At 41.7% G+C, this 26333-nt stretch overlaps 1 protein-coding gene across 1 annotated transcript in view; it reads left to right on the top strand.

Moving 5' to 3' along the window:
- LOC139354304 (uncharacterized) overlaps positions 1–26241 on the top strand; it is a 36691-nt gene extending 10450 nt beyond the window's left edge. The window contains exon 9 of the mRNA XM_070998525.1: positions 26156–26241. Coding sequence (XP_070854626.1) covers positions 26156–26241 — 86 coding nt within the window. The remainder of the gene's footprint in view (positions 1–26155) is intronic.
- The last annotated feature ends 92 nt before the right edge of the window (positions 26242–26333 follow it).

Raw genomic sequence — 26333 nt, 5'->3', positions numbered from 1 at the left:
TTTCATAAGTTTACGCGCGGTACGCTCTAATGTACCCTTCAGAGGTTGTTTTAGATAACCTAACCACAGGCTGGTGCCGTTTACTTATTGGCTATTTTCCAAGATTTATATCCCTACTAAATTATATACATATATATGGCAAATCATTGCAAATTCAAAGCGGTACGTAATTCAAGTTAACTAGGTTAATCCTTATTTATATATTTACGCCCCCCCGCTCTGCAATCGTTTGACGATATTAGCGCCACCGTACACTGTGTGGCAGGGACTTAGCGCCTGTTAAGAGATCGATTGCGGGGGATGGGTTCTGAAACACAAAACTCCCGATATTATGTGACCGGTTCTCGAGAAAAACTATTACTGATATTCACCTCAGACTATGGTTTCGCACTATTCACTTTAGCTAATACTGTACAGGTTGCACTTGGTCGCCCTCTGGTACCGTTTGTCGGTCAGTTTACACGTGGACTTGTCTCGAATTATATCTTGACTGTGGGTTTTGGCGCACGTCTACTGGCCCTAGTGAAAGAAACTCAAGTGATCGAGCTGTGCACAGAAGTTGGCCTACGTGGCTGACTTCGCTTCCAGGAATATAAGTAGGGTGCGCAGAGACGGAAAATAACGGCGTAATGGCGTGATATTTTCCGTCGTCTCGTCGCCCACACTGATTTTCGCCAGATGTTCAGTCGCCGCGGCACAGATCTTGCGAGAGAGATGGCAGACGTACAGTTAAGAGAGGCGGTCCAGTAAATTCGGGAATTATGCCGCTATTTACGTTTTATACATGCGAGCGAGGAACAACTTACAGCCAAAACTTGAATCCTTTTGCGTGCGTACATGCATTGTGCCCTACACCCACAGTTAACAGATGGAGAATCATATCTCGAAAAGCTTTTAACTGAAATGACGATCTGTCTATTTGTCAATTTGAATATCTTTGAGATGGTATATACCTATTGATTTGCCTGTCTCGTTTGCTAGTTCATAGTATGCCGCGCTGACTTTCTTGATTACCTTTGATATTATAAAAACTGGCGCTAATTTGCTACTGAATTTCTTAACGGCATTGCCCTGTGCAAAGTTCCTAGCGAAGACCGTGTCACCAACCTGCTGTACGGTCCGACTTCGTAAGTTGTACTTTCGAGCATTTGTCCCATGGCTGTCTGCTATTCTGGCTTTGGCCTCTTGTCGAGCTAATTGAAGAAATTCAAGATATTTTATCGCTACATCATCTTGTAATAAGTCCAGCTTACGAAGAAGGTCGTAATCTTTGCCATTTAGTATCATGTTCTGACCGAAACAAAGGGAGTAAGGTGAGTAGCCTATGCTACGGTGGAAGTTTGCCCTTAATGACCCGCTTATCTCACTTAGTTGCTTATCCCAATTGGTGTGGTCTTGACCTACGTACGTAGGACAGAACGGTTGAGCCTCTCAATGGCGTTAGCCTGTGGAGAGTAGATCGCGGTACAGATATGTGACGAGTCAGGAACGCCTTGAATTGTCCCGATTTAAATTGCGAACCGTTGTCAGTCAAAATCGACTCGGGCACGCCGAATGTGTAAAAGACGTATCTTAGTAGATAATCGCAGATTTTATCCGAAATGAATTTCTTTAATGGTTGCAAGAAATGGAACTTAGACAGGTGGTCGACTATAATCAATACCCCGATATTACCTTCTTTTGACCTCGGATATGGCCCTAATAGATCCATATACAACTTCTGAAAAGGTCTGTCTGATGTCATTGGCCTGCCCATGGGCGGCCTTAGTACTAGGTTTGCGTCTTTAGTGGATTTACATGTGGGACAGTTTGATATGTATGAATGGATTTGTGTAATCATCCCCGGCCAAAAGAAGAATTGCTTAAGATTCTGCGCCATTCGTCCCATGCCTAGGTGAGCTGAGTCACATGGATCGTGTGCTCGATATAGAACACTGTTTCGGAGGTTTGAAGACACCCAAAGCTTCCATGAATCACTACCTTCCACGCCATCGAGGCGCTTATAGATATACACGTTATCCACACGCAAGTCTGTTAACCGTGACTGGTCATCCTGTATGCTTCTGGTCATACATACTCTTGCAACTTAAACTCCTTCGAGGACATGTCGATCATAGGGCCGAGACCGTGAATCTCATTGACTACTAGTTCGTCTCTCCTAGAAAGCGTATCGGCTACGACATTCTGAGTCTCTTTTCTGTGCTTAATCTCGAATGAAAACCCTTGCAAACGGATTGCCTATCTGGCTTACCTCCCCAATAAGTCCTTCTGCTTCATTAGCCACTGCAGCGACGCGTGGTCTGTAACTACTACGAAATCTTGCCCCTCGATATACGCCCTGAATTTGTTAATTCCTCTAATCACAGCCAAACATTTCAATTCGGTAACCGAATAGTTCTGTTGGGCTTTCGAGAGTTTTTCGAACATATACGCGATGGGGAGCTCGGTCCCTTCTTCATCTACTTGTGCTAACACAACCGATGCCGTGCAGACTGGCATCGCAGAGAAGAACGAACTGCATTGAGAATTCAGGAGTATGTAAGACTGGGGAAGATGTTAGACTGTTCTTTAACTGGTTGAAAGCCTGATCTGCATCTTCTGTCCACTCAAAACAGTGGTTTTTCCTCAACAGATCGGTTAAAGCTCGGGTGATGGATGCGTAGTTTTCCACGAACTGTCTATACCATCCAGCGAGACCTAGGAAACGTCTGAGTTGTTTGGTCGTGATAGGTTTTGGAAACTCCTTGACCACTGAGATTTTACCTGGATCGGCTTTCAGTTGACCGTCCCCGATAATGAATCCTAAATATTTTATCTCTCTCATGCAAAATTTGGACTTCGCGATGTTAATTGTCAAGTTGGCTTTACGAAAATACCCTGCTACTTCCTCGATTAGTTGCATATATGAATCAAAGTCGTCTGAGAGAAGCAAGAGGTCGTCTAAATAGACGAACACTCTCGTCCTCAGGCTAGGCGGTACTACTTGGTCTATTAACCTACAGAGCGTTTGAGCTGCGTTGCATAAGGTTGTAATGGTATAGTGGCCGATTTGGTATGGTGAAAGCTGTGCATTGGCGAGACTTCTCCTCAAGAGGTATCTGCCAGAAGATATGCTTCATGTCTAAGCCGGTAATGTAACGAGCAGGAGGCAGTCCATCCACCTGAGAGAGAGGGTAAGCGTCTTTTAGGGTAAGATTATTAACCCCGCGAGGATCTAGACATAGCCGAATTTTCTCTCCTCGCTGAACAAGAACGCAGTTACTGCTCCTTGTACTCCTAGACTCTTCAATAACATTTATTGCTAACATGTTCTTGATTTCAGAAAACATAACCTTTTCCTTCGCCGGCGAAACTGGCCAATGCCTCTGCTTTACTGGACGAGAACTGCCTACATCAAAATGATGCTCCTAATCCTTCTTTCTCATAAGACGGAAGTGTGCTAATGACTTGATTTAACCTGTCTTGTTGAGCGGCTGATAATACATGGTTCTTAATTGTCTCATCAATTTCTTCGCGACCTACATCTAATTCTGCTACAGCTCCCTTGTCGTCAGTGATTCTGTCGAGTAACCCAAACTTCTGCCAAAAATCTACACCTAAATATACGTACTGTTTTAGATCTGGGATGATAAAAAACTCTACTGCGTTTGCCTTCCCTGGTATTTGATGTTCACACTGAGTCGTCCTGTAACAGGACACTCTGAGTTATTCGCGGTTCTTATGTACCCTGAACATTTGCGCCTTCGGGGGTGATCGTTAAATGTTTTCGTGGCGTCACCGCCAATACAACTCACTGTAGCGCCTGAGTCTAATAACGCGATGTAAGAGTGGTTATCTTTCTCAATATCGGTGTATAACCGACTATCCTTGTTGAGGAAAATGGCTGAAATAAGTCTTCTGCGGTTTTCGCGAACTCCTTTCCAAAAGCTTCTCGCTCGACTCGTCGATCTTCGAGTCCTATCGTCGTGCTCAAAACTATTTACGCCCCCAAATATCCTATTTCGCGTTTCTGTGTACCGAGCCAGCCTCTCCTGATACGGCATATGCTCGGTAGTGCTTTTTGACCGGCTGTTGGAAACCGATTCAGTCTGCGTAGCGCAATCTATATCTACTGTTTTGGATGCGGCAGCAAGTTGTTCGCTGACGCATCCTTCGGTCGGTTTTCCGATGGATTACAAGTCTGACATTTCGGCTTAAACACGTTCTTGGCACCGCATCCATAGCAAAAGATGCGCCCCTGATTCTCAAGGCCCTCATCGAATCGGTGACCTAGACTATCACAATTCCAGCATTTGAGTGGTTTTCACTGCATTGCTGCGACTTCGTTCGGTTGCATCTCTTCTTCCTCTCCATCTAGCTGAGATACGAATGGTCTAGGGACAAAACTACTTTTTAGGGGCTGCAACTTGATTTGTTTACAAAATTGTTCATGCGATCGTAACTCTTCAGTGCATTAATTCAAATCTGAGTGAGGTCTTGGAGTGCCTTATTAGCAAGCGTACCAAGGATTCCTCTGTTATAGGGTTCCGTAGTCGGGCTACGAGTCTTTCGACATGGAACTGGAATTCTTCAAACGGTTACTTGTCGCCTTGCCTTCTGCTATTAATGGACTCCCAAATGTGCATGTCTGTATCAATGTCTTCGAATTTCTTACGAAACTCTTGGCAAAACTTTGCCCAAGTGAAGTTGGGATTTGCCTTATGAAAATTCCAATACCATTCATTGGCTTTTCCTCCAAAGAATAGGTGTAAATGATCACACAAGATATTTTGATCAGCGTTTAGATTCTGCTGCGCTAATGCCCTGATGCTATAGAGCGCCGTCGAATTTGATCCGCCAGCTCTGGATAATAGTCGGTACTTGTTCCTGACTCGTTGACTCGATGTGTTCAAATTCGACGTGGTACTATTCGTTAAATTCAGTGCTGGTTGGTTTGGGATCTCTAGCCGTTGAGATCTGGTTATCATCCCCCTTCGCTGACCGCTTCCGCGACCCCTTCTAGTGCCTGTGGGCCTAGCGTACTGTTGTTCGTCAGCGTTACGAATTTGCTCTGCGGCGGAGATTTCTGCTTGCAAATTGTTAGTCGGAGAAGATGCCGGTTGTAATTTACACTGGGTCTTACAAATTGGGCATAAATTAGTTAAGATGTTCTATAATGCAACGATTGTGGAATTTGTGCATACACGGAACTACTGTTCGAATGTCTACTGCATTTAACGGCTCGTTACATATATTGCAAAAAGTAGAATTTCCACTAAGAGCAGCTTCTAAATCTTCACTACTATGATTTACTACCATTGTATTTTTATTTGCCTTTCGGTAATAATATAGAAATTTTGGATCGTCACCATTATAACATTCTGCTTATGAGGCATACTATTTCCTTGATTCGATTGGTTCTGCTATTCCTATGACTGATTTTATATACAACTATGAACTCCCTGAATTTCGACGGCTGGTCAACCCATACCTACTCAGGTGATTGCTTTTTTCCGTGCTCATCGATTCCCGGATGATTTACTATTGAAAGCTTAAATATCTCAGCTGATGTATAGCTCATTCCGGTTAGCCAGTCCGTGATATACTCGACTGTACTGCTGTTCCAGGAAATGATCTAACACTACCCTGAAATATTTGAAACCTACACTTGGATTTTTCTTAAATAACGTATTCCTTCACGTGAATTGCTTTATCCTGGGTCGTTCCACTTTTTAAGGAGGACGTCTATACGCTTTTCCACAGGACTAATTGGCTTTTCACCGCTGGACGTTACTTTAAGAAATTGTGTTCTACAAAAAAAAACTTAAAATTACTGGATGGTGTTAGAGAGCGATTTTCGCAGGAATTTCTGACTATATATCTCCCGATCTGAACGATCAGGCCCCACGTTGGGCGCCATTTCTGTTTTTAAACATGTCTACTATGTAGCGTTCAACTCGAATCCTACCGGTTCTCAAGTCGCCACTCGGTATGCTGATCGTAGAGGTCGTGCACTTCTAGCGATGCTCTGCGCTATGCTCGTCGTACTGGCCTGGGTTCTTTCTACTTCCGCTATACCACGACATAAAACATTGCTTAGTTACGCCAAGCTTAGTTACGCCAAGAGGAACAGATCTCCAACCGATCAAGGGTTAGGGAGACTTTGGCGTTGTTTGCCCCCCCTATTCTTTACCCACCGTTCCATGGTAACCTTGACATCTATTAGATTACCCCTTATCTGACATCAGATTATATTCTAATACCCCTCAAACATTATGTAGCTCCGGTGACGATCCATTAAAAAAAAAGAATTTACACGATCATTTCGTGGCCGTTTTAGATAACCTAAGCACAGGCTGGTGCCGTTTACTTATTGGCTATACTCCAAGATTTATATCCCTACTAAATTATATACATATATATGGTAAATCATTGCAAATTCAAAGCGCTACGTAATTCAAGTTAACTAGGTAAATCCTTATTTATATATTTACGCTAGAGGTTTTAGCTATCGCGGGATTCGCATCGACCATAATTAAGGCCCAAACATATTCATACAGTATTCATTAAGGGTTTACTCACAATCGGTATTTTACAGGAAATCCATCGAAGCGTTCGTTGGGCCCAATGAAGCTCTCGTTGATTCCTTGAGGGTAGATTAGAACATGATGTATATGTGTGATGTTTACAACATTAACTTCGATGCACTTCCCGTTAACATAACAAGCTTTTTTACCTAATGGACGTATTTAAAACTATCGTTAGAAATTTTGTACAAGTACATTTATGCAAAAACTACTCAAATACAGCGAATAGAAAATGAAAACTAAAAACTACGCAAAGTTACCGCCGCTGAGCATACAGCAGACGAATCGCATCTGGCAACGCTGTGCGGCCGATGTCTCCTGTTACTTAGGCCTCATGCCCTAGTGGTGTTGAGGTAGCGGGGGGTATACCCGACTACACATATAGTCTCTGACGTATAGGTGTTGACTAGGTTTGCGTGCTTAATTGTTCATGAAGGCGCCTCCGCTGCCGGTACGTAAGCCGAGAGGCGGGCGCTGGATGGCTGATCCGACCTCCATGGCTGAGTCGAAGAATATTCCCTTCTGACTGGTTATTAATACGCTCGGGAGAAAATTGCCGGCAACCGACCAGGGTCCTAGAAGCCTGTCTTGTTGAGCGGCTGATAATACATGGTTCTTAATTGTCCCATCAATTTCTTCGCGACCTACATCTAATTCTGCTACAGCTCCCTTGTCGTCGGTGATTCTGTCGAGTAACCCAAATTTCTGCCAAAAATCTACACCTAAATATACGTACTGTTTTAGATCTGGGATGATAAAAAACTCTACTGCGTTTGCCTTCCCTGGTATTTGATGTTCACACTAAGTCGTCCTGTAACAGGACACTCTGAGTTATTCGCGGTTCTTATGTACCCTGAACATTTGCGCCTTCGGGGGTGATCGTTAAATGTTTTCGCGGCGTCACCGCCAATACAACTCACTGTAGCGCCTGAGTCTAATAACGCGATGTAAGAGTGGTTATCTTTCTCAATATCGGTGTATAACCGACTATCCTTGTTGAGGAAAATGGCTGAAATAAGTCTTCTGCGGTTGTCGCGAACTCCTTTCCAAAAGCTTCTCGCTCGTCTCGTCGATGTTCGAGTCCTATCGTCGTGCTGAAAATTATTTACGCCCCCAAATATCCTATTCCGCGTTTCTGTGTACCGAGCCAGCCTCTCCTGATACGGCATATGCTCGGTAGTGCTTTTTGACCGGCTGTTGGAAACCGATTCAGTCTGCGTAGCGCAATCTATATCTACTGTTTTGGATGCGGCAGCAGGTTGTTCGCTGACGCATCCTTCGGTCGGTTTTCCGATGGATTACAAGTCTGACATTTCGGCTTAAACACGTTCTTGGCACCGCATCCATAGCAAAAGATGCGCCCCTGATTCTCAAGGCACTCATCGAATCGGTGACCTAGACTATCACAATTCCAGCATTTGAGTGGTTTTCGCTGCATTGCTGCGACTTCGTTCGGTTGCATCTCTTCTTCCTCTCCATCAGCTGCAACTTGATTTGTTTACAAAATTGTTCATGCGATCGTAACTCTTCAGTGCATTAATTCAAATCTGAGTGAGGTCTTGGAGTGCCTTATTAGCAAGCGTACCAAGGATTCCTCTACTATAGGGTTCCGTAGTCGGGCTACGAGTCTTTCGACATGGAACTGGAATTCTTCAAACGGTTCCTTGTGGCCTTGCCTTCTACTATTAATGGACTCCCAAATGTGCATGTCTGTATCAATGTCTTCGAATTTCTTACGAAACTCTTGGCAAAACTTTGCCCAAGTGAAGTTGGGATTTGCCTTATGAAAATTCCAATACCATTCAGTGGCTTTTCCTCCAAAGAATAGGTGTAAATGATCACACAAGATATTTTGATCAGCGTTTAGATTCTGCTGCGCTAATGCCCTGATGCGATAGAGCGCCGTCGAATTTGATCCGCCAGCTCTGGATAATAGTCGGTACTTTGTCCTGATGGACTGATACGTGTGACCTGTTGCTTACGCCACTGGATTGCTGACGGTTATCGTTGCCTGCAGCTCCATACCGGTGGTCTGTTCGCCGGTGCTGATAAACCTCTATTCTCTATGGGTCTAATCTCTGCATTCGATCTTGTATTACTTCTTAGGTGCATTGTTGCTAATTGAGTCTGAACAGCGGGTGTCAATTCCTGCATTAACTGACGCTGGCAAATTTGCATTTCACTGCGTACTACACTAGTAATTTCTTCTCGTTGACTCGATGTGTTCAAATTCGACGTGGTACTATTCGTTAAATTCAGTGCTGGTTGGTTTGGGATCTCTAGCCGTTGAGATCTGGTTATCATCCCCCTTCGCTGACCGTTTCCCCGACCCCTTCTAGTGCCTGTGGGCCTAGCGTACTGTTGTTCGTCAGCGTTACGAATTTGCTCTGCGGCGGAGATTTCTGCTTGCAAATTGTTAGTCGGAGAAGATGCCGGTTGTAATTTACACTGGGTCTTACAAATTGGGCATAAATTAGTTAAGATGTTCTATAATGAACCATTGTGGAATTTGTGCATACACGGCACTACTGTTCGAATGTCTACTGCATTTAACGGCTCGTTACATATATTGCAAAAAGTAGAATTTCCACTAAGAGCAGCTTCTAAATCTTCACTACTATGATTTACTACCATTGTATTTTTATTTGCCTTTCGGTAATAATATAAAAATTTTGGATCGTCACCATTATAACATTCTGCTTATGAGGCATACTATTTCCTTGATTCGATTGGTTCTGCTATTCCTATGACTGATTTTATATATAACTATGAACTCCCTGAATTTCGACGGCTGGTCAACCCATACCTACTCAGGTGATTGCTTTTTTCCGTGCTCATCGATTCGCGGATGATTTACTATTGAAAGCTTAAATATCTCAGCTGATGTATAGCTCATTCCGGTTAGCCAGTCCGTGATATACTCGACTGTACTGCTGTTCCAGGAAATGATCTAACACTACCCTGAAATATTTGAAACCTACACTTGGATTTTTCTTAAATAACGTATTCCTTCACGTGAATTGCTTTATCCTGGGTCGTTCCACTTTTCAAGGAGGACCTCTTTACGCTTTTCCACAGGACAAATTGGCTTTTCACCGCTGGACGTTACTTTAAGAAATTGTGTTCTACAAAAAAAAACTTAAAATTACTGGATGGTGTTAGAGAGCGATTTTCGCAGGAATTTCTGACTATATATCTCCCGATCTGAACGATCAGGCCCCACGTTGGGCGCCATTTCTGTTTTTAAACATGTCTACTATGTAGCGTTCAACTCGAATCCTACCGGTTCTCAAGTCGCCACTCGGTATGCTGATCGTAGAGGTCGTGCACTTCTAGCGATGCTCTGCGCTATGCTCGTCGTACTGGCCTGGGTTCTTTCTACTTTCGCTATACCACGACATAAAACAAGAAAATAAGTGCACTATCTGAAACTATTAAGATGTACCTAAATCGTTGTAATCGGCTGCACCCACTGCTTAGTTACGCCAAGAGGAACAGATCTCCAACCGATCAAGGGTTAGGGAGACTTTGGCGTTGTTTGCCCCCCCTATTCTTTACCCACCCTTCCATGGTAACCTTGACATCTATTAGATTACCCCCTATCTGACATCAGATTATATTCTAATACCCCTCAAACATTATGTAGCTCCAGTGACGATCCATTAAAAAAAAGAATTTACACGATCATTTCGTGGCTTTATACAAAGATTTCATAGTTTTCATTTATTTCATAAGTCTACGCGCGGTACGCTCTAATGAGGTCGTTTTAGATAACCTAAGCACAGGCTGGTGCCGTTTACTTATTGGCTATACTCCAAGATTTATATCCCTACTAAATTATATACATATATATGGTAAATCATTGCAAATTCAAAGCGGTACGTAATTCAAGTTAACTAGGTAAATCCTTATTTATATATTTACGCTAGAGGTTTTAGCTATCGCGGGATTCGCATCGACCATAATTAAGGCCCAAACATATTCATACAGTATTCATTAAATTTTTACTCACAATCGGTACTTTACAGGAAATCCATCGAAGCGTTCGTTGGGCCCAATGAAGCTCTCGTTGATTCCTTGAGGGTAGATTAGAACATGATGTATATGTATATGTGTGATGTTTACAACATTAACTTCGATGCACTTCCCGTTAACATAACAAGCTTTTTTACCTAATGGACGTATTTAAAACTATCGTTAGAAATTTTGTACAAGTACATTTATGCAAAAACTACTCAAATACAGCGAATAGAAAATGAAAACTAAAAACTACGCAAAGTTACCGCGCTGAGCATACAGCAGACGAATCGCATCTGGCAACGCTGTGCGGCCGATGTCTCCTGTTACTTAGGCCTCATGCCCTAGTGGTGTTGAGGTAGCGGGGGGTATACCCGACTACACATATAGTCTCTGACGTATAGGTGTTGACTAGGTTTGCGTGCTTAATTGTTCATGAAGGCGCCTCCGCTGCCGGTACGTAAGCCGAGAGGCGGGCGCTGGATGGCTGATCCGACCTCCATGGCTGAGTCGAAGAATATTCCCTTCTGACTGGTTATTAATACGCTCGGGAGAAAATTGCCGGCAACCGACCAGGGTCCTAGAAGCCACCCCCCGTAGAGTAAAAGGGTATACTAGATTCGTCGGGAAGTATGTAACAGGCAGAAGGAAGCGTTTCCGACCCCATAAAGTATATATATTCTTGATCAGGATCACTAGCCGAGTCGATCTAGCCATGTCCGTCTATCCGTCTGTCCGTCTGTCTGTCCGTCCGGATGAACGCTGAGATCTCGGAAACTATGGGAGCTATGCTATTGAGATTTGGAGTGCAGATTCCTGAGCTTCTTACGCAGCGCAAGTTTGTTTCAGCAGAGTGCCACGCCCACTCTAACGCCCACAAACCGCCCAAAGCTGTGGCTCCTACAGTTTTGATGCTAGAATATAAATTTTAACTGAAATGTATTGTTCTCATCAATACCTATCGATTGACACAAAAAAAAGTTTGCCACGCCTACTTTAACGCCCACAAACCGCGAAAGCCTGTGAAGCCCACAATTTTTATGCTAGATAAAAAATTTTAACTAAAATGTATTGGTCTCGTCAATACCTATAGATTGATCAAAAAATTGACACGCCCACTCTAACGCCCCTAACGCTTAAATCTGTATACCGCCGGTAGGTCGCGCTTTGCTGCTTGCAAATCTCTATTTAGCTGAGTAACGGGTATCTGATAGTCGAGGTACTCGACTATAGCGTTCTTCCTTGTTTATTATAGTCTGGTTGTACTAGTTCTACTGGCCTGTAGGCCTAGGAAGCTTCTAAGCTCTCGAATATTTTTAGGGGTCGAATATTTTACAGTTGTAGAAATTTTTTTGGAATTGGTTTTGATCACATTGTGAGAAACAACGTTACCGAGAAAGTTTGTTTCTAGTTTAAAGAACTTTGATTTTAATAATGACAATTAAATCTTTGTAATGTTGCTCAATTGTTTTTGAAAATATAATTATGTCATCCATATAAACATGACATGTTTTACCCACTTGTTGCCTACAGATATCATCCATCGCTCTTTGGAATATTCTTGGAGCGTTTGTCAAACCGAAAGGCATTCTTAAGAATTCATATTTCCCATTGTTTATTGAAAATGAGGTTTTCTGAATGTCTGTTTCGTTCATGAGAATCTTATGAAATCCAGATTCCAAGTCAATTGTTGAAAAGTATTTGGCTTTTCCGAGATTTGATAAAATCACTGAAGGGTCCTACATTGGATACCTATCAGGTATAGTATTTTCATTAAGTTTTTTATAGTCAATTACGAGTCTTAGTTTTGGAGTTCCATCTTCATTAAAACCGTTTTTTGGTACCACTAATAAAGGGGAATCATAAGGACTTCTACTTGGTCTAATAATTTCTTCTTTTAGCATTCGACTTATTTCAGAATTTAAAAAATCTGAAGCTGATAGAGCATAAGGGTATTGTTTGCTGTAATTAGCCTTATCATTTACGGTGTTTATTTCACCGCGTATATCTGTCCTAAAAGGGATCTGCATATTTATTTTTGAATGCTTTTCATTGATAATATTTAAAATTTCATTTTCCAGATCTTTTCTTTGATCTACAGATGATATTTTTATGTTGTTTATTTTTTGATTGTCGGATAGTTCAACGACGGCGTGCTCAGAATTTTTCAATACCAAACTTTTATTTTTGTCGTATTTTTCAACGATGGCGTGTTCAGGATTTGTATATCCCAAACTAAATTCACTTTGATTACCCATTTCAGATTCGGATCTGATTTGAGCTTTTTCATCAAAGTATTTTTTCAATATAAATTCTTTTAATGGAAGAATGGTGTTTTCTTCTGTTAAATAATGTTGGTTTAAAATGTTTCCATTATCATATATTAATTTTTTTTCTATTCCATTATATTTAATAACTCCCTTAGCTGTATCAATCACAGCTCCCATTTTTTTCAATAGGTTATAGCCGATCAGTAGATCTGAGTCTAGCCCTTCTATTTCGAAAAAGTATATCGCGTATCAAAAATAGTTGTTTATGTCTAACCGAAGTAGACACTTCCGGGTTACACCGCGGGACAAGGGGGTAATGAGCACTTGTCGCTGGCACGGGGACGCTATGATGGCAGGACGATCGCGTTGCGGCAATGGTAACGATGCTTACTGCGATGCCGGACCACAGGCGATGCTGACCTGCGCTGAGGGTGAGCTAACGTGGTTAGCTGCTAGTTGAGATAGTGTATTACGAGCCGTATTCCCAGATGTAGGAAGTAGAACCGCGGAGTTAAGAGGTGTGTTGATAACTGATTTATTCTTCATTTGATACCAGCTTATATACTACTTGGAACACGGAAGCTTAGTGTAATGATTAGTGAAATAAGCTATAATCTAAAGTAGGTCAGGGAATTATGATTATGGTGCAGTTGGCTCGGCTAAAACTGCAACATGTGCTGACTGCATTGGCGCATCAGTGTACCGTTGAGTCGGTGAGACGGTGAGTTAGTGAGACATATAATATGCTGATAAGCACTTCTCACCTGCAGTGAGTGCAACTGAGCGCCTGGTACTGTTCCGAACTTGGCTACTGCTTGATTTGTTGGGTGTGGTCATGTTGAGTACCTTTGGGTACGAACATTCTCCCCCCCATTGAGGGGTACCCTTAATTAAGTCGTGATGTCGGTCAGCCCTTGACCGAATTGTATCGGAAGCACCTAACAAATCATTGACCAAGGTGGATCGTTCCTTCAACTGAGGTTCATGTTTTTGATTCAGGTCCTTCACATCTTCTTGATGCTGCTTAACACTCCCCTTTGCGATAAAATTGACATTACCGTGGGGACTGAAATTGTGCCCTCGTAAAACTTGATCATTTGGCACGTCTATGGTGTGTGCACATTCTGCAACAAAACTAAGATCTTCCTTGGTTCAGTTTAGAAATGTTGACCCAAAGTCAGCCTTCTTCTAGGTTTTAATTTGATGAGAAGTCGGTTCTATGTTCATCGAATTTTTATCTATTGTTGGCTCATAAGCAGCGTCCGGTCCTGCAAAATCACCTCTACCTTCTACCAGAATGGGGTTGATTTCCGTATCAGATGAGGTTTCTTTATTGAGATAACCTGTGATTACATAACCAAGCCTAGTGCCTTGTGCCAAAGGTTAATTACGTCCTAGTTCAAGAAGTTCACCGGTTATTACACGAGAATACACCTCAGCCCCTAAGGTTAGGTCAATGGGTCCAGGTTGCCGAAAGTTAGGATCTGCTAACGGCAGTCCCTCGGGAATATTAAGATCGGTTGTAATCGGTACTGACGGTTGGTCTGTAATGACTGTGGGCATAATAAATACCTCTAGTAGTTTTTCAAACCCTGATGTACATGATGAGAGCTTTAGTGTTGATCTAATTGCTGTTGATATCTTTCCTCCGATTCCAGATATTTCAATCGGTGACCTTTCCTTAAGAGATAGCAGATCTGCCATTCTCCTTGAGATAAGATTCACCTATGATCCACCATCTATTACAGCGCGACATGTTTGTAATTGACCGTTTGGCCCTTGTAATGAGACCTTGGCGGTCGCGAGCACAGTATATCCTCCTACGTGGTCGTAGCCTGCAATGGTTACTGCGCCGGCCAATGGATTGCTAGTCGGTCCTTGGTGTAACAGTGAATGATGCCGTTGCTGGCAGACTCGACAAGTGGTCGGTGATCCACAGTTTTCAACCTTATGAGCTGTAGACAAACAATTTGTGCATGCTCCTACTTGAACAATGGCTTGACGCCGTGCTTTGGGGTCCATTTGCTGGATACGGCTACATGCTCTAAGATTATGTTGTCCTAGGTGACAAATCTTACAGCTCTCTTCGTTGTGAACTGACTGAAGGAGGAATGTTTCTGTAGGTTGAGCGCTTATCGTCTCCAGCATGCCAGCGCGCCGCTCAATAAACGTCAGTACACTCCATAACGTTGGAATTTCCGTTGGTGCATCCGCTGAATTTTCTAGAGCAGCTAGAGACTGTTGGTCTAGTTTTCTTCTGATAAGAAAACACAGGATTGGATCCCAGGATTTTGTGCTGATATCGAGGTTTTTAAGAGTACTCATTGAGTTTTTTGTAGTGTCATGTAAGGCCCTTAGTTGGCGCGAGGAGCCGTCTTTAGGCCTATGGTCAATAATTTTTGCTATGGCGGCGAATACTAATATTTTGCCGTTCTGGTACCTGGCCTTCAACCGCAACCGGGTGTCGTCATAGCCACCCTGTGAGAAGGTTGTGTCTGTCAAGACGTTCCTCGCTTCACCACGAAGCGAACTCTGTAGAATATGTAGTTTTTGACTGACCGAATATGGTTTGTTATGTACCAATTCCACAAAGAGATAATGGAACCGTGGCCAGTCTAGATACTCGCCGTTGAACTCCGGAACGCTAATTGGCGGAAGTGCCAAGTTTAGGCTCATTGGCGCGTCGTTTTCTCGAAGCAGGTTCATTTCGTATTCCTCGTATAATGTGTGGAATTGAGCTAGCTCTGCTTCTGCCAGGGCTGCGGCCCCAGGTGTGCTGTCCAATTCGTCGTGGGCTTGCCTCAGTAACGCCCAATGGAGATCCAGGTACCTTTGTAAGGCTGGGGTGACGGTTGGGGCGTTCGAGGCTAATGTTAATGATGACTCCAATTCGTTGCATCTTCTCTGCAACTGTCGGATCACCGTGTCAATTGCGGAATCTCCTTTGACGTGATCTCTTGTTGTGATCTTGATGTTGGCCGACGTTCGTCTCGGGGCGTTCGGAAGCCCGCTTCCAGTCGGCATGTTGTCCAGAAAGATATTCTGATATTTTTCGACCAGCTCCTTAAGTGCTACTTGTCGCGAAGAGTACTCACTTCCAATGGGTATTGCCGCTTGCTGGACTTCTTCATCTAGGTCGCAAAACTGCCGCCAGAGATCGTTTAATTGATTTAGCTTACCGGAATAATAGCCGTCTCGGTGGCGTCGGTCGGCTGAATCCTTGCCATAATTCTTAATGAGCTGTTGGATTTTCCCTTGCAGCTCGTTTTGTGTGTCTAGTAATCGATTGTGTAAATCGATTCTTGTGTGACTTGTTTCCTCAATGAATGAAGTAGACATATTGTGTGACTTGGAAACAAAGAATCTTGTGCAGCTGGATGAAGCTGAGTATCCTGTGAAGCTGGATGAAGCTGACGTTCCTGTGACGCTGGAAGACGAAGCGTATCCTGTGAAGCTGGATGAAGCTGTGAGTCCTGTGAAGCTGGATTAAGCTGAGTATCCTGTGAAGCTGGATGAAGCTGGGTATTCTGTGAAGCTGGATGAAGCTGAAGTTCCTGTGACGCTGGAAGACGAAGCGTATCCTGTGAAGCTGGATGAAGCTGAAGTTCCTGTGACGCTGGAAGAAGAAGCGAATCCTGTGAAGCTGGATTAAGCTGAAGTTCCTGTGACGCTGGAAGAAGAAGCGTATCCTGTGAAGCTGGATGAAGCTGAAGTTTCTGTGACGCTGGAAGAAGAAGCGAGTCCTGTGAAGCTGGATGAAGATGAAGTTCCTGTGACGCTGGAAGAAGAAGCGAGTCCTGTGAAGCTGGATGAAGATGAAGTTCCTGTGACGCTGGAAGAAGAAGCGAATCCTGTGAAGCTGGATTAAGCTGAAGTTCCTGTAACGCTGGAAGACGAAGCGTATCCTGTGAAGCTGGATGAAGCTGAAGTTCCTGTGACGCTGGAAGAAGAAGCGAATCCTGTGAAGCTGGATTAAGCTGAAGTTCCTGTGACGCTGGAAGAAGAAGCGTATCCTGTGAAGCTGGATTAGGCTGAAGTTCCTTTGACGCTGGAAGAAGAAGCGAATCCTGTGAAGCTGGATTAAGCTGAAGTTCCTGTGACGCTGGAAGAAGAAGCGAATCCTGTGAAGCTGGATGAAGCTGAAGTTCCTGTGACGCTGGAAGAAGAAGCGTATCCTGTGAAGCTGGATTAGGCTGAAGTTCCTTTGACGCTGGAAGAAGAAGCGAATCCTGTGAAGCTGGATTAAACTGAAGTTCCTGTGACGCTGGAAGACGAAGCGTATCCTGTGAAGCTGGATGAAGCTGAAGTTCCTGTGACGCTGGAAGAAGAAGCGAATCCTGTGAAGCTGGATTAAGCTGAAGTTCCTGTGACGCTGGAAGACGAAGCGTATCCTGTGAAGCTGGATGAAGCTGAAGTTCCTGTGACGCTGGAAGAAGAAGCGAATCCTGTGAAGCTGGATTAAGCTGAAGTTCCTGTGACGCTGGAAGACGAAGCGTATCCTGTGAAGCTGGATGAAGCTGTGAGTCCTGTGAAGCTGGATTAAGCTGAGTATCCTGTGAAGCTGGATGAAGCTGGGTATCCTGTGAAGCTGGATGAAGCTGAAGTTCCTGTGACGCTGGAAGACGAAGCGTATCCTGTGAAGCTGGATGAAGCTGAAGTTCCTGTGACGCTGGAAGAAGAAGCGAATCCTGTGAAGCTGGATTAAGCTGAAGTTCCTGTGACGCTGGAAGAAGAAGCGTATCCTGTGAAGCTGGATGAAGCTGAAGTTCCTGTGACGCTGGAAGAAGAAGCGAGTCCTGTGAAGCTGGATGAAGATGAAGTTCCTGTGACGCTGGAAGAAGAAGCGTATCCTGTGAAGCTGGATGAAGCTGAAGTTCCTGTGACGCTGGAAGAAGAAGCGAGTCCTGTGAAGCTGGATGAAGATGAAGTTCCTGTGACGCTGGAAGAAGAAGCGAGTCCTGTGAAGCTGGATGAAGGTGAAGTTCCTGTGACGCTGGAAGAAGAAGCGAATCCTGTGAAGCTGGATTAAGCTGAAGTTCCTGTGACGCTGGAAGACGAAGCGTATCCTGTGAAGCTGGATGAAGCTGAAGTTCCTGTGACGCTGGAAGAAGAAGCGAATCCTGTGAAGCTGGATTAAGCTGAAGTTCCTGTGACGCTGGAAGAAGAAGCGTATCCTGTGAAGCTGGATTAGGCTGAAGTTCCTTTGACGCTGGAAGAAGAAGCGAATCCTGTGAAGCTGGATTAAGCTGAAGTTCCTGTGACGCTGGAAGAAGAAGCGAATCCTGTGAAGATTGATGAAGCTGAAGTTCCTGTGACGCTGGAAGAAGAAGCGAGTCCTGTGAAGCTGGATGAAGATGAAGTTCCTGTGATGCTGGAAGAAGAAGCGAATCCTGTGAAGCTGGATGAAGCTGACGTTCCTGTGACGCTGGAAGACGAAGCGTATCCTGTGAAGCTGGATGAAGCTGTGAGTCCTGTGAAGCTGGATTAAGCTGAGTATCCTGTGAAGCTGGATGAAGCTGGGTATCCTGTGAAGCTGGATGAAGCTGAAGTTCCTGTGACGCTGGAAGAAGAAGCGTATCCTGTGAAGCTGGATGAAGCTGAAGTTCCTGTGACGCTGGAAGAAGAAGCGAGTCCTGTGAAGCTGGATGAAGATGAAGTTCCTGTGACGCTGGAAGAAGAAGCGAGTCCTGTGAAGCTGGATGAAGATGAAGTTCCTGTGACGCTGGAAGAAGAAGCGAATCCTGTGAAGCTGGATTAAGCTGAAGTTCCTGTGACGCTGGAAGACGAAGCGTATCCTGTGAAGCTGGATGAAGCTGAAGTTCCTGTGACGCTGGAAGAAGAAGCGAATCCTGTGAAGCTGGATTAAGCTGAAGTTCCTGTGACGCTGGAAGAAGAAGCGTATCCTGTGAAGCTGGATTAGGCTGAAGTTCCTTTGACGCTGGAAGAAGAAGCGAATCCTGTGAAGCTGGATTAAGCTGAAGTTCCTGTGACGCTGGAAGAAGAAGCGAATCCTGTGAAGCTGGATGAAGCTGAAGTTCCTGTGACGCTGGAAGAAGAAGCGAGTCCTGTGAAGCTGGATGAAGATGAAGTTCCTGTGATGCTGGAAGAAGAAGCGTATCCTGTGAAGCTGGATAAAGCTGAAGTTCCTTTAGTGGGAAGGGGGTTGCTTGAGTGTGATCCTTTGTTGTTAAAGGATCACGTCGGGGTCACCAATGTTTATGCCTAACCGAAGTAGACACTTCCGGGTCACACCGCGGGACAAGGGGGTAATGAGCACTTGTCGCTGGCACGGGGACGCTATGATGGCAGGACGATCGCGTCGCGGCAATGGTAACGATGGTTACTGCGATGCCGGACCACAGGCGATGCTGACCTGCGCTGAGGGTGAGCTAACGTGGTTAGCTGCTAGTTGAGATAGTGTATTACGAGCCCTATTCCCAGATGTAGGAAGTAGAACCGCGGAGTTAAGAGGTGTGTTGATAACTGATTTATTCTTCATTTGATACCAGCTTATATACTACTTGGAACACGGAAGCTTAGTGTAATGATTAGTGAAATAAGCTATAATCTAAAGTAGGTCAGGGAATTATGATTATGGTGCAGTTGGCTCGGCTAAAACTGCAACACGTGCTGACTGCATTGGCGCATCAGTGTACCGTTGAGTCGGTGAGACGGTGAGTTAGTGAGACATATAATATGCTGATAAGCACTTCTCATCTGCAGTGAGTGCAACTGAGCGCCTGGTACTGTTCCCAACTTGGCTACTGCTTGATTTGTTGGGTGTGGTCATGTTGAGTACCTTTGGGTACGAACAATAGTTATCATATGATAATATTTAATTATTGAATATCCATTCACTGTGGATACTCTTTTGTATATTGGAAGCTCATTCTTATTTTTATAAATTCCTGTTTTAATATAACACGAGGTTGCCCAGGTGTCAATTAATATTTTTAATTTTTTATTTATTTTCGGGTTATTTCTAAATAAGTAGGGTAAGCCTACTCCTGACTTTTGTCTAAAAAATGGTTCTCCTCAATGTTGTTTAGTCTCATTGTCTTTTTGGCCGATTGGTTAACAATTCCAGTTGGTACCCTTTTATATTGGGCTTGTCCTTGCTGAGTGTTCTGGGTCTCAAATTTTTTTGTTTGATCCGGCTATAATTAATATTTTGATATTTATTATAGCTTTGATTATAGCCGTTGTTAGCCCTATTCTGAACCTGAATAGACTTGTCTACCTCCATTGGTTCTGGCTTATTTTGTGGCTGCCTATAGGTGTTCCACTGATTTTGTTGGATATTATTAAATCTACCCTGGTTCCAAGAATTATTTTTGTTCTGATTATAATAACCATAAGTATTTTTGTTCTGGTTGTTGTCATGATTTAACCTTAAATTATTATTGTTTCGCTTGATGTTGTTGTAAGTTGTTTTGTTGTCTTGGCTTGTGGTTGAAATGTGTTTGAACATTTCCACCAGAGTTTGGCTCACTATTTTTTCTTTGAGTAGTTGAGAAACTGTTTGCGAAATGCGCCCTCATGTTGTTGCTTTCCAATTCCTGAACTATGACCAATGCATTCGGTAGGTCAGGTGGATTCATTGAGAAAATTGTATCTGAAATTTGGCCGTTGAGGCCGGTAATGAAAACTCTAAGAGCAGTCTTCATATGTTTTTCATTCATTTCTGCTGTTATCGGTTTGTTTCTCCCGTAGGTCATAATTGTTTTATTAATAAGTAGAGTTAATTTTCTATTAACTGTACCATAATAATCCATAATGGATAATATTCCCTGACTCAAAACACTTAGTTCCTGTTCAATAATATGAATAGGACGTTTGTTGCTAAAGACAAAGTCAAGTCTGGCCATTACGAAGTCGAAATTTAATACCGTACCGTTATGGGATAAGGCATCGTTTGCCATTCCTAAAAAAATCTTTCACTCCCTCTGGCATATTGCCCCATGGCTATTTCAGCTGATTCTCTCCAGCTTACATGTTTATCTTCTTCTCCTTTATATTCCCTAACAGATTTGATGATCTCATAAGATGTGTCGCATGTGTGTGTTGATATTTGGATCTATAATCTCTATCTGATAATCTTCAACCGATTTAATTTTATGAGAAAGCTGCGATCTTAAGTTAACGATCTCTTCCTTTAATGGATTCAATTCAAAATTTACAAATTTACAAAATTTAACATTGTATTGTTTGTAATCGCCTGATGATGTTCTTGAGGCGGATTTATGTGGAGTCTTTTATTTGCTCCCGTCTGGCTTGTTGAAGGTTCTGACATTTTGAGAATATTTTCGAAATCAGAAATTAATTCTTCCACTTTGAATATTTATATTTCTTTTTTACAAATTTTTTATTATATAAGAATAATAAAAAAAGATAGTATAGTTCACGAATCGTCCTCCTTATTTTTCTTGTTGTTGTTTTTTGATCCTGTTGGGGTCGTCCTTTTCTTGGATGATGATCCTGCTTGGGGTCGTCCTTCCTTTTATTGTATCTTCCGGTCTTCCTTCTTTCTTCGGTTTTTATATTGGGGTCTTCCTTCTTTTTTCAGTGTTTATTTCTTGGCGAGGGATTGCCCTTCAGCCTTTTTTCTTTAAATGTCTTTTTGTTGATGATTTCGAAGATTTTTGTTAATTTTTGTTTTTAAACATTTTTTAAATAAATAGTTTTTCACAATGGTTATTTGTTTCGATGAATTTTGTTGTCACTTTTAAATTTTTTATATTGTCCGAGCAGTGAATTTATGTTACGATCACTATTTTGTAATTTGAGATTTAAGGGAATTATTCCATTAATTATTTTTCACCTTAGTTTTTTTTGATCAACACAAACTTTTTATTTTTTTGCTATACAACATAGAGTTTAAGGGGATTATTGCATTTATTAATTTCCACCTTATTTTTATCAACACAGGCTTTATATATTCGTCGGTTGTATCGGGTTGTTGGCCGCGCAAAATTCCTTTTTTACTTTTAAACTTTTTTGGGTTTATTTAAGGGGTTAAATACCTTTTTGAGCGAAAAAATTGAGGGAACTTTGGATTTTTTTTCAGGTGTGTAGCAATTTTTTTATGACACTGACAACAACAAGCGTTTGTTCTTAAAAAAATATAAATAATTTACGAAGTTATGGCAATTCTCTCGGAACCCTTATTTTTATAGCGGCTTGCGGTGGCCACGATGGAAGTCCAGCAGGTCAACTGATATCAAAAGACCAAAAAAATTTTATTAGTATAGTATTATTCCAGTTCGTGAACGATTATTTTCAAGAATATTTGGTTTTTTCTGCATACAGTAACGATTTTTCCAAAAAGTTAATTTTTCGAGTTCTAAAAATTTTATTAAAAAATTCTGATTTGCAAAATCAAAATTGGCGCATAAAAACTGAATCGTTCACGAACTCGGCACAATCATTACGAATAATTTAAAAAAAAAATAAGAAGATCGATCAAATAGTTCTTGTGCAATCGCGGTCACAGCAAAGGCACTTTTGGAAAAACACGACTTTGAGAAAATCGCATTCAAAGTTTTACGTTGAGTATATGCAACTATTGAAGTCGAGCAGACAAACTTACAAGTCATCGTCGAACTATTATTCGGATCTCTATGAAAATTTGGGAAAATGTTCTCTAGGGGATATACTTTAGGATTCAGCAAAAAAAAATTTTTTCGTTTTTTTGAAAAAAAAAAATATATATAACCCCTTAAAAGCTTTGTTTCAGAAATTTTTAATCACACGGCCCCATGTTGGGCGTCAATTAAGCTTCTCGCTGGTGAATTGATTAAAACAATTTATTTTTATTTCTAACAATCACTTATTCACTATTACAATTTTTCAATAGGTCGAACTTATTAAATTCACTGCTCTTTTACTTTTTCTCGAATTGTTCTACTGCTCGATTCCTCTCGAAAAAAAAAATGTATAACAAGGACTCGACTATCAGATACCCGTTACCTAGCTTAAGGGACCAAACGGAAATGGAGGTATGCAAGCAGAAAAGCGAGATTGAAATGCGCCACCTACCCGCGATCTTAATATATGGTTATGTGGCCGATAGACAGATTTAAGCGATATGGGCCTTAGAGTGGGCGTGGCAAACCTTTTTTGGGTCAATCGATAGGTTTCAACGAGACTAATTCATTTCAATTAAAATTTTTATCTAGCATGAAAATTGAGGGCGCCACAGGCTTAGGCGGCTTGTGGGCGTTAGAGTGGGCGTGGCATATTCGCGGAGTCTAAATCTGAAATCCCAATTCTCCATCTTTGATAGTTGCTGAGAAATCCGCGTTCATACTTACGATTTTTTGAAGTTTGTGGGCGGTTTGTGGGCGTTATAGTGGGCGTGGCAAACTTTATTCTAGCATTTAAACTGTAGGAGACACAGTTTTGGGCGGTTTGTGGGCGTTAGAGTGGGCATGGCACCCTGCTGAAACAAACCTGCGCTGCGTAAGAAGCACAGGAATCTGCATGCCAAATCCCAAAAGCCTAGCTCGTATAGTTTCCAAAATATCAGCGCTCATCCGGACGGACGGTCAGACGGACGGATGCACGGACGGACGGACAGCCTGACAGACGGACATTGCTAGGTCGACTCGGATAGTGATCGTGATCAAGAATATATAAACTTTATGGGGTCGGAAACGCTTCCTTCTACCTGTAACATACTTTCCGAATAATCTAGTATACCCTTTTACTCTCCAGTAACGGGTATTAAATTTATATCTATGGTGTTTTTTTAAACATATAACCTCCTACGCTTGAAAATATTATTTTTAATTAGTTCTGAATTTCGAATATATTATGAAACAAATTATAGCTTCGGTGTTTTTTGACACAATATCTTATACTATTTTGAATATAATTTTTTGTTTTTTTAAGAGTAAAAAGTAGTAAAAAGATGTCCTCTATATTTACTTGCAGCAAAGTTGCCGCTACCAACGTTCAGTTGTTTCTGTTCATACATTTTTCCTTAGGTTCTAAGTAAGCCTAAGTCTCGTAGCTACGCTGCCCACAGTTGGACAGCAGAGAGACGGCTATGTATATCTTACATATTATGTGTATAAAATTATGATCTCTTATACTGGAGCGCGAGGGTATATGCATATAAATCGGTTAAGCGGTCTGCGCGTGCAACAGAATGCTGACACTTGCACTTTCTGTGACCGCACAGATCGACTCATGTTTCGGCCACTTAGGTTTTTGACCGGGACTTCGTTTATGTAAACACTGCAACAAAGTGTTACAGTGCGTTCACTTTAAGTACTCTTTGTACATACCAAATCTCCCTTTTTTTGAAAAATAACGTAATATTATGAAGTTATTTTATAAGTATATTTTTTTTATTAGTTACAAAGAAAATGGAATTACGAAAAATATTCGTACGTAAAGAAGAAGTTTTCTGTCTAAGTATGGCCATACTAAATACAATTATGACAAAAACATTTTAAATTTATCTTTATGAAGTGTTTGTTTTTAAAATTCGTTATTATAATGTTATTTCTATCTTCTATTTCCGTTACTTTATACGGACCAGTATATTTATAATCTATAAAATATTGAAGCCATACGTCCCAATCAGTTTTATCAACCAGTATATATGAGCGTATGTATTCATTGAAAGTTCTGTGACTTCGTTCTATTGTTCCGACTGTCTGGTGGTCGTGTGCCGTAGATGTTATATTTTGAATTTTTAGGTATTTGCACAAATCATTTATAATTGAAATCTTATATTCTGTACCCATGTCCTTAATGAACGTCTTCATTGGACCGTACTTCAGAATAAATGATTCAAAAATTGCTTTAGCGACAGTGTTCGCGATCTTATTTGGAACTGGTATGGCAACTAAGTATTTAGTTAAGTAACATATTAGAGTTTCTGCATATTCATTGCCATGTGTCCACTATCACTCTGTCGATATCATTTATTTCACTTTCAGTTTCATTCAGTTATTATTAATGGGGTCTTATTGTGCTAATAAAAAAAAAGTTTCATCATCTTGAAATATTATTTGGAGCTGGTAAATCTACTAAAGCATTATTAGCAATTTTAAATAAAGGGTGGGAAGTTCGTAAAGGTTTATTCATTAATTATGATATAATTCGAATAGGTCCTTTAAATAATTTAGTAATTTTTACTACTACAATTAAAGTAATTAATAAATAATTTATTAATAAAATTGTAATAAAATTAGTAAAAAAATTATAAAATTCATTTAATGATAAAGAATTTTCTGTAAAATATAAACTTATTTTAATAAGTTATTTTAGCTTTTTGGCATTTATGACATTTTCGTATGTACTCAGTAATATCTCGCGTCATACCATTCCAAAAAAAATGTCTTTTGACCTTGGCAAAGGTTTATGCAATGCCTGTATGACCTCCTTGTATTGGATCGTCATGGCATTTAGACAGTATAGCTTCTTGATCATCTTGTTTTTCTGTAAGCGTCACCGGGTTGAGTAGCGCTACTCTTAATGCATACGATATCTTGTTGCCCATTTGTTTGAAATTATCTATTGAAACATGTTCAAACATATTTTCCCACGGCGCCATTTTGAATTGGCTGATTTTGTTTATACCGGCTTGCATTTCCAGCTTTTGGAAAAATTGACCTTAGTCTAGGATTCCATTGGTATATAAATCGCAAACATCATATTTTGCAGTAATTTTCCTACTACTTCACCGCCCGATGGCGCCACCATCGCATGAGAAATGTACTATCGTGTTATACCCGAAAAAACTATTTGTTCTGTCTTTTTTTTAAAAGTCCTGTTTACTTTGGAACTCACCTTGTAGACTCGTCGGAAAATATGTAACAGGCAGAAGGAAGCGTTTCCGACCCCATAAAGTATATATACTTGTATTCTTGATCAGGATCACTAGCCGAGTCGATCTAGCCATGTCCGTCTGTCCATCTGTCCGTCCTTGAGATTTGGCGTGCGTGAACTTCTTACGCAGCGCAAGTTTGTTTCAACAGACTGCCACTCCCACAAACCGCCCAAGCCTGTGACGCCCACAATTTTCATGCTACATAAAATATTTTATGCATTGTAGTATGCACTTATATGGAATATCTACTGTACCAAGAGTACTTGAAACAAACACACTGTAACACTTTGTTGCAGTGTTTATATAAACAAAAGGCTCGGTCGAAAACCCTAAGTGGCCGAAAGCGGCATTAACGCTGCTCCTACCATGCAAACCAAATAAATAAAGAATATAATAAAACTACCAAAAATATGCGTTCTCAATAAATGGATAAAGATTATTAACATTTCCAACACAAGGAGTTTCACACAACATGGCGACCGTGACTTTGGTCCTAAAGGATCTGGACCTGGATCTGGACATGGATCGGGACTTCGAAAAATAAGAAGACAGCAACCAAGGCGACAGCAGCAATCAACAGCAACAAAGACAACAGCAACAACAAAGGCAACAACAGCAAAAACGGCAACAACAACA

This window comes from Drosophila suzukii (genome assembly GCF_043229965.1).
Source record: "Drosophila suzukii chromosome 2 unlocalized genomic scaffold, CBGP_Dsuzu_IsoJpt1.0 scf_2c, whole genome shotgun sequence".
NCBI lineage: Eukaryota > Metazoa > Arthropoda > Insecta > Diptera > Drosophilidae > Drosophila > Drosophila suzukii.
The sequence above is the reverse complement of the archived record's forward strand: the minus strand, read 5'-3'. Positions and strand labels throughout refer to the sequence as shown.